The sequence below is a fragment of the Penaeus chinensis genome, chromosome 13 (genome assembly GCF_019202785.1).
Source record: "Penaeus chinensis breed Huanghai No. 1 chromosome 13, ASM1920278v2, whole genome shotgun sequence".
Lineage (NCBI taxonomy): Eukaryota > Metazoa > Arthropoda > Malacostraca > Decapoda > Penaeidae > Penaeus > Penaeus chinensis.
In genome coordinates this window covers 13,030,092-13,040,091 of record NC_061831.1, presented here as the reverse complement: position 1 = coordinate 13,040,091, position 10,000 = coordinate 13,030,092, and the positions used below count along the sequence as shown (strand labels likewise).

The 10,000-nt window shown below is 31.8% G+C and overlaps 1 protein-coding gene across 3 annotated transcripts in view; it reads right to left on the bottom strand.

The window, feature by feature from the left end:
- Positions 1-3,910: 3,910 nt before the first annotated feature.
- Positions 3,911-10,000, bottom strand: part of LOC125031472 (PR domain zinc finger protein 15-like) — a 12,277-nt gene continuing 6,187 nt past the window's right edge. For 2 of the 3 annotated variants that reach the window (XM_047622271.1, XM_047622272.1), the window contains exons 2-9: positions 9,847-9,978; positions 9,437-9,604; positions 8,888-9,052; positions 8,540-8,693; positions 8,111-8,253; positions 7,687-7,893; positions 7,347-7,520; positions 3,911-6,147 (exon numbers count right to left, since the gene is read on the bottom strand). In XM_047622271.1, coding sequence (XP_047478227.1) covers positions 4,282-6,147; positions 7,347-7,520; positions 7,687-7,893; positions 8,111-8,253; positions 8,540-8,693; positions 8,888-9,052; positions 9,437-9,604; positions 9,847-9,975 — 3,006 coding nt within the window. In that variant the 5' untranslated portion in view covers positions 9,976-9,978 and the 3' untranslated portion in view covers positions 3,911-4,281. The remainder of the gene's footprint in view (positions 6,148-7,346; positions 7,521-7,686; positions 7,894-8,110; positions 8,254-8,539; positions 8,694-8,887; positions 9,053-9,436; positions 9,605-9,846; positions 9,979-10,000) is intronic. The other variant, XM_047622273.1, reaches the window with a different exon arrangement.

The window sequence follows — 10,000 nt, the reverse complement described above, 5'->3', positions numbered from 1 at the left end:
TTTTTCCAAGGTCAACCATTCAATGACATTCTCTCATTTAATTCAGATCCTGTGGTCAGTCATTTCTGATTGCAGCAAACTCTTCACAGTCCATATAATAAAGCATCTGATATAGCAATGTTTTTTACCTGTATATTAACCAAAATAATGCTAATATATGGCTATTAATGGGGATCCAAACTTCTTTGGCAAAATTTTCTCTACTGCCATTATAATGTAATATTGATATAAGCTTTCAAACATTTCTGAGAATCACCTTTGGTACCTGTTTATAGGAAGTTTATGGCAAGCAAAATACATGATTTATTTATATGCTGTATTTGATAAAATATATATCTGAAATACAATGTGATTTTATATATACCATGGATATTATTTTTCTTACACATACCATCATATTTAAATTAATACAACTAAAAACTTTTTTTTTTCAAATAACAGTAATTCCCTATGGGAAAAAGTGGCATAATTATAGTGATAAAAAAAAGGAGATAACTAACACTCTTATAGGCCTCCCACCTTACCTTCACTTCACCTGTCTTTTATCCCAACTTACACCATTTTTTTAGCATTTCCCGTCATTAATTCCTTCTCATTGTATGCAGACACTAACACATGAATTTGCTTCTTTATTTCCACAACACTTCATGTTGACGCATCAAAGCTTTCTATCTCAATATCTGCATCTTTCCAAATCCTCTCTGAAACATATGCATTGCTTTTATCCTTTACTGGTTACCAAACTGTTTTGATCCCCTATTATCTTATAATTAAGATCCATATTTCAAATCTATAGCTGTCTCGATGTGTTTTTTTTTTTTTTTTTTTTCTATTCACATGCATCTATTAACCATCATTATAATCAATGAAACAAAGAAAAAAAATCTTAAAAGGATTTTCCACCAACATTATCACTTTCATCCTGTTTTATATCACGCATCTGTTTGTCTCACCTGAGTTCACTTCTACAAGGTTCTCCTTAACTTCACCTATATGTATATTAGGTCCCTCACACTTCTGTAACACAAAGTATTTGTCTATGTAAAGTCTCAGCATCTGAACTGACATGTTATGCAGAAGTTAACAATAGCTGTCATATATATCTGATAAAATTTTCTAAACATACTCAACATCCATGCAGATTTACATCTTTCTGTTTAAACAAGTAATTTCTCTGAGGAAATAGATGTACATCTTTCTTTCAGAGAAAAAAAACAAATATACAAATATCCATTAGTACTATTACCTTAAAGAAACTGTAAACAAAGCTTTAATAAATGATAATCTCAAATCTCTTCCTACTGGCAATTTCTTGTCATTTATATTGCTTTAAAGCAAAGTCACAAAGAAAACATGGCATGAACAACAAACAAAATCGATATGTAATTCTCCAACACAGTCTTAGTTGATTTACCTAGGTGCATAATCTACATCTTGGTAAAAGATACTGAAGCTTTCAAACAATATATACTTATCAAAAAAACATATCTTCAACAAATATTTTGCATAGAAACCATAAACTGATTTTTCTATGCTATTTCTATTGATTTCTGTAAACAATGTTTCAGTGAATTTAAACATTGATATATATATATACCATTTAGTTTTCCATTAACAGCCTTGAATTATAAAACCCCAATCATTATATGAACATGAATAGCTAGCGAATATAGTACCTTTATTAATATAATGGGATTATCCCATCATCGTTATTCTATCATATACACTAAGTATTGGTTCTTAAAGGAAATTGTCTTGATGATCAATCACGAAATAATAAATTTCACAGTAAGAACCATCTCAGGTAAGCACCAAAAACAGGTGGCATGTGTACCAGAATTTATAGGAATTCAAATCTGTAGTAAAAGCTAAAAGTTCTACTACTAAATATTTGTGGTTTTGATTTACTGGTCTCAGTATCTTCTAACGGATAACAGAGTTGTAGAATCCTTGACATACTCGCTTTCTTTAAAACAAACAGATCCCTATTTGCTTATTTGTTATTTTCATTAGCACAATGTTGATGACCAATTCCATAAACAAGCCAGGATTTCTCCACATATTAAAGAGAAAAGCTGGTATAATATCATATTCATCAAAGGTAATCTTGTTCAAAATATAAAATCCAGTACATCCTTTTCTAGGTCATCAAACTCAATATAGATATATGTTTTGACTGTCATAACAATTGGCAGCATATGCTTCCATGTGTGCATGTAACTATTCCACAATCATGTTTTATGTACATACATAATATAACATTTTGATCAATAAAGGCATTGGTTAACCAGGACAGAAAAATAAGATATACCACTTTCATTTCAATATGGCCATGTGAATTTGTCCTTATAATATATATATATATATATATATTATATATATATATATATATATATATATATATATACACACATATATATTAACCCATTCACCCCATTGGGCAAGAAAGCATGCCATGCCCACTGTAATGCAAGTTTATTTATTGTATTTACACATAGATGGCACTACAAGTTCATATATATATCTCACCTGTTTACTATTTTCTTTCACTTTAAGAAAGGGTCTTTTGTATCATTTCGTAGTCTAAAATATTCTAATGACAATTTAATAATCATAACATGAATAACATTAATAACAGTATCGATAGCAATGGTATTAGTAAGAAAAACACATTTTCCGGCCAATTTAAGGAATTGGGAATCAGGATCGGTAACTAGGGTTCACTGGTAGACTGCTTGCCGGCTGAGCAAATGTGGAGCCATCTCTGTATGTAACAAAATTCACCCAAAACTACAGGGGACAGAACATACATCCGGGGCAAATGGGTTAATATATATTATATAATGATATATATACATATATAGATTAATATATATTATATAATTATATATATATTGATATATAATATATAATATATATAAAGTATCATATATATTATATAATATTATATAATATTATATATATATACATTTATATTTATATATATTTATATATTTATATATATATATATCTATTTATTTGTATATATATATATATATATATATATATATATATATATATATATATCATATACATTATATATATCATATACATTATATATATATATATATATATATATATATATATATATATATAAATATATATATCATTATATTATGTATGTATTATATATACTATATATATGTATGTAGTATGAATATTATATATTATATATATATTATATATACTAAATATATTATATATATACTATATATATTATATATATACTATATATATTATATATATACTACATATATTATATATATACTACATATATTTTTATATATATATATATATATATATATATATATATATATATATATATATTATATCATACATTATAAATATATATATTATATATATTATATATATTAAATATATTAAATATATATTATGTATATTATATACATTATATATTTAATATTATATATTATATATACATACATACATATATGTATAATATATATATATATATATATATATATATATATATATAAATATACATACAATATATAATATATATATATACATATATATAATATATATAATATATATATACATATATATAATATATATAATATATATAATATATATAATATATAATATATATATATATTATATATAATACATATATATATTATATATAATACATATATATATTATATATAATACATATATATATTATATATAATACATATATATATATATATATGTTTGTTTTAGGAGTTTCTAAGGCACCCTTGGACACTTTAGTTCAAGTACACAGAATATGGTTTTCTACACACTTCAAGATAATTTTATGGAATTTAAAATCACTCCAACTTGAAATAATGACAGCTTTGACAAATACACATGAAAATAAATATTTGAATAATTTCTTTTTTCTTTTATACAGTAAGTAATAAACCATATACATACTCCAATAAGAACCTGCAAAAATACAATAGACTATTACTCTTGTTTCAACTAGTGAAATCTTGCAATACGTGGAAATGGAATGTATGCATTGTCACAAACTTTGTTTACTTCCTACCAAATACAGTCAGTACAAATTTAAGTCTGCAATTTGTCAATCTTCTAAAAAACAAATCTTACAAATTTTTAAGCCATGTAACATGTACAAGAATTTATACTTTGAACTGACATATAAAACATGTCATATTAAAGCTGTAGACCTAATAAACATCATGCCTTACATTCAGTAATAACTGATGTGCTAAGCAAATTAATAATGCTGATATATCAATTTCCAATAAAGTTTGGAGTAGATGTGTTTATGGTTTGTTGCGGCCACGTTCTAACAGTCCGGGTATCTGTTGTGGGAGTCATATTATGAACAGATATGGTTCGTATTTCATCTCTGTCCGTCAGAACTTTCCGAAGTGTACCCTGCCCTAATCCACTTGCTTCATATTGTACTTGTCTGTTCCCAACTAAAACTGCAGTTCCTGGTGTCCCCTGAACCTGGCTCCCAGAGGGCAAAGTTACTTCACGTGTTGTCACAGTTGTGGCTGTCGGAACACCTATGGAAGCGGTAACCTCCCGAGCAGTACCTGCCTGTGTTTGCAGGGTGATTTCCCGAGTTGCTGGTTCTAGCTGGATATGGAATGGTCTAAGGTCACTTGAAACAGCAACCTGCTGAATTCCATTATTAGATGTCTGTCCTGTCACTACTTGGGCAGCGACTTGAGCTACATGGGTCATTTGATCAGAGGTCAGGTCAGTGTATCTTTCAATATCCTCTGCACGCACCTCAACAACTTGGCCTTGAAGGGAAGCAAAGAAGTGTCCAACACCTTCCTCTGTACGCTCACCTGTACCAGTTGTGTGTATAATGTACCTTGGAATATCATCAGTTTCAATGATGTGAACTGGCCTTGAAACTACTTCAACTGTTTCTCCGTCTCGCACCCCACCACGCACCAACTGTACTGGTGTATCTAAACTTGGTTCAAGACTTTGCTCATCATCTAATTTCATGGTTCTTACAGTACCTGAAGGGCTTGGCACTCCTTCTCCATTTTCAGCAGCAACTACAGTTGGAGGATTGACTTTCATGTATCCTTCAAGATTCTCTGTATGCCCATGTTGCTGGAGATGTGATGCAAGCATTGGTTTGCGCATAAACCCAGCACCACAAAGGATGCACTCATAAGGCTTTTTGTCTGAATGGATGAACTTGTGAGCATTGCGATTATCTCTGGAATTGAAAGTCTTCCCACATATTTCACATTTGAACGGCTTCTCACCTGTATGTATTCTCAAGTGCTTCTTATAATGTTCTGGGTATACAAAACCTGCATTACATTGCTCACACTTGTAAGGCCTTTCACCAGTGTGAACACTCATTACATGGTAAACTAACAGTCTCTTCCTTTTAAATGCTTTGCTACATTGTGTACATTGATACCTCTTCTCTTGGAAATGTGTTGTTCTCTTATGTGATTGTAAATTACTCCTTTGGCTGAAAGTTGACCCACATATTTCACACTGGAATGGCTTTTCACCTGTGTGAATTCTCTCATGGTCTTCAACCTCCCCCTTTCTTGCAAAAAGCTTATTACATATTGTACATGCAAAGTTTTTGACACCAGAGTGAGTGATAGCATGTAAGTCTAGACTCCTCTGGGTAGCAAATGCTTTTCCACAAGTTTCACATATGAAGTTTTTCTTACCCTCATGGACATTCATATGATCGGTTAAATGATGCGATGTTAGGAAGAGTTTGCCACAGGTTCGGCACTGGTGGGGTCTATGTCGCACGCCATGTGTTTTCATATGTGTTTTGAGAACATGTTTTGATGTGAACTTCTTATTGCATTGATCACAGCCATATGGTCTATTTCCTGTGTGAAGATTGAAGTGTTCCTGGAGAGCAGGTTCAGATCGGAAGCGTTTTGGGCACTGGGAACATGCAAAGGTCTTGTTCATGTGATGACGTAAGTGTTCCTTCAGTTGCCTCGGAAGTGCGTATCTTTTTGAACACATGGTGCAAGAGTAGGGTTTTTCTCCTGAAGCGATATGCTGTCCTAAATGATCACATAATTCTGCTTTGGTTGGTAGCCTTTCCTGACAAACTTCACATTCAAACAGTCGATCAGGATGTGCCTGAAATAAATAGAAAAAATGTATATTCCAGGATGAATTTTTTTTTTTTTTTTTAAGTGTTTATTTTCTTATCTTCTTTCTTACTAAATGCAAACTACAGATTACATAATTCCAAAATATATATATATATTATATACTATATATTATATGTATATATATATATTGTGTGTGTGATAATGAAATAAGAATTGAAAACAATTTCACTCTACCTGCAACTGTGAGAAAAAATTTCAGTTGTAAATGTGTGTATATGTATATATATATATATATATATATATATATATATATATATATATATATATATATATATATGTATAACTGAAATTTTTACTCATAGTTACAGGTAAAATTAAATTGTTTTCAATTCTTATTTCATTATCATAATACATATATATATATATATATATATATATATATATATATATGTATTATGATAATGAAATAAGAATTGAAAACAATTTAATTTTACCTGTAACTATGAGTAAAAATTTCAGTTATACATATATATATATATATATATATATATATATATATATATATGTATAACTGAAATTTTTACTCATAGTTACAGGTAAAATTAAATTGTTTTCAATACTTATTTCATTATCATAATACATATATATATATATATATATATATATATATATATATATATGTTACCAGTCATACATGTTACCTGCACACAAAATTACAAATATGCAATCTTTTCTTGTAATGCAGGGAGAAAACACAATATGCTAACTCAAAAATTCTAAATTATTCCAAAAGTATTATGATGTTTCAGGTAGACTATATCTATTCCTAAAACTAACTGCACTAATGAAAAGCTTAATTCCATTTCAGACTGAAATACGAATCCTGCAGAAGTCAAGAAAAGTGTTAATCAACAATGCAAAAGAAGTAATGGGACATTAAACATCAGATTAATGGACACAGTTTCAAATAGATCTGATACTGCATCCAGGTATCTACACACTTTGCCTCATATGTGTTCAAAGCAGATGAAGACCTTGGATGGCATGTTGATCCATCAGAGGGGTTGATGATGGCAGCAGATGAATCAAGACACCATTCAAGGTGTTCATTTGTTTTGTACACTTATAAGACAAGGTGTATAAATAACTGCCAGCAGGATAAAATCTGACCAGTCATTATACAACCATCTTAACACAGAGGGGATTCATGCTATAAAAACTTACCTCACGCATATGCCTCTGTATCTCAACCAAGACGCTCATCTTGAGAGAGCAGAAACGGCACTTGTACTTCTCCACACCATCATCAAGCAGGTTGTGTTCTTCACTCATGTCCTGCGAGTCATGCTCTACACCCAGGCCATGCGGGGTCAGGGTAGGGAGAGTCAGGGAACCAATCTGCCAAGTAGAATTTAGTGGGTCAAAAGACATTTATCTAACATGTTTTCTCATGTTTTAGTATGTAGTGTGATCCATTAGCAAATGTGACAAGTAGATTATGCATTCCTGTTAAAAAGCACAAAACCAATAAGAGCACCACAGCAATAACACAAGACCACCATACCTGTACACATCCATCTGTGTCCTCCAGGTCCAGCCCATCCACCTCCATAACGTCCTCCACTGCCTCCGCCACAGCCGAGTCATCCAAGATCTCCTCTTCCACCATGAGCATGTCAGCACCTCCGTCATCCTCAAGGCTCTCCTCCAAGTGAGCCCCTAATCCATCATTACTGTCAGAGGAGCTTAGGAGGCCCTGCACACAGACTTCCTGGATTAGATTTTTTTCAAACAAATGGATTAGAATTTTTAAAATACCAGGATTTGATTTTTGTTTAAATAATCTATTTTTTTTTTTATACAATATTATTATTGGCACAAAAATCATCCCATAATGGAGGGGCAATATAAAAAATGAATAAATAAATAAAATAAAATGAAAAATATTTAAGCCCTTTATTACTTTCTGCCTTAGATAACCCACAAACCTGATGTTTCAGTGTCTCAACTGATTCACTGGCAGCAAGGCCTGTGATCACTTCTACAGATTCTTCCTGTTTCACTTCTAACTTAACACTAGCTGGGCGTCCCCGGCCCTTGCCTCGGCGCCCTCTCCTTGCACGATTTCCACCTGAAAAATTTAGTGCCACACATTAAGTAATGAGATATAAATTTTGGGAGGTTATGGGGAACCATTTCTGAAAGCTATTTTATAAACATCTAATGCTTTTATCATAGCCGCTTCTTTCTCTTAAATCATCTGCATATATTATATAACTTTCATAAATATCCTAACTATAGCCTCACAAACTATAACTTTTTCTAGAGACACACAACTCAACCAGCCACCTCTAAAATCTTGCGGTTTCCACTACAAAACAATCAACATAACTGAAAATGGTTTCAACACTACTAACTTAATCCCATGTAAACTTTGAAGTCCTTGTCATCTTTCGCAAGATTAGCTGCTTCTAGATTAAGTGAGTCTTCCTCCAGCACTCTGTCAACGTTATCCTCAGTAAGATCTTGCTTAACTAAGGCGAGGGTTCTTAGGTATTTGTTAGTGACCACCTGAAAAATAGGGGGAAAATATATTGGCTATAATGTGTAATATAAATATTTTTTTACAAATAAATACAGTAAACCAGAGTAAGGTACTACTGGAGATAACATGTATATTAGTAGGGTACATCAACTAAAATACGTGTAAAGTCTAATATATGACGGTAATATAGTGTCCAGTTATAACAACTTTAGAAAAATACCTGCTTCATATTAATTAGTTGTCCTTCCATGGAGTCTATGTCATCTATTAATTTAAAACATTTCTTGCACACAATACTGGAATGAATTGCAATGGGATTCAACTCCTGGTTGACAATGTCACTCAAGACAGTATGAACTTGGAGTTGTCGATGTGAAGTTTTTGCCTGAAAAATAAAACAATAATGGACATACAGTCATACAGACAGACACATTGAATTGGTGAACAGACATTAACACACACACACACACACACACACACACACACACACACACACACACACACACACACACACACACACACACACACACACACACACACACAATTTCTGAAAAAAAGTAAGATAAACCACTAGTATTACATACATGTCCCAAATTTTTTATTACCACAGTAGAAAAAAGGTGTCAGACATAGAAAAAAAGAAAGAACACTGCAATATCCTCAACAAGGACTACATGTGAGTGGGACGGTAAACAATCTTTGCAAATATGAAAAAAATCAACAGTTAAAGCTAGGGAAATTAAAAACAAACAAACAAAAAATGCTTTACCCTATCAGAGAAGACTTCCATTGCACCCCTTGCCGAGACTCCAAGCTTTGCGTTGCAGACCAGGCAGTGGGGACTCTTAAGGGTCTTGGGCACAATTGACTGATGAATGGAATTATGCATCTGTGTGTGCGGGTTATCTTGCAAGTGATCTGGAGAGTCATTTTCCAGCTGAAAAAATAAATAATACGTGTTAACTTTCTTTAAAGATCTTTCTGCTTTTCTGATTAGAATAGACGATACTGTTACTGCAACAGCATGGTGAATAAAAGGAAAGCCTGATTTTCTCTGAAATACAACCTCCCTACATGATTTTTCATGATAAAACAACACTTTATTGGTAAAATACTTACACATATATACCATTATCAACAGATTAAAATAACGCTAATTACAAAAACAGATTCACCAACCTGATTTGCTGTGAGGATGTGGACATTGTGCTGTGTTGTCTCATCTTCTAAGCTTGCTGTTTCGACTAAAGTTATCATCTGGGCTCCCTCGTCCCCAAGCGAGGTGACGTCCAGGGCCAGAGCCTCCATCACCTAAGGGTCCCAGCAACAACAC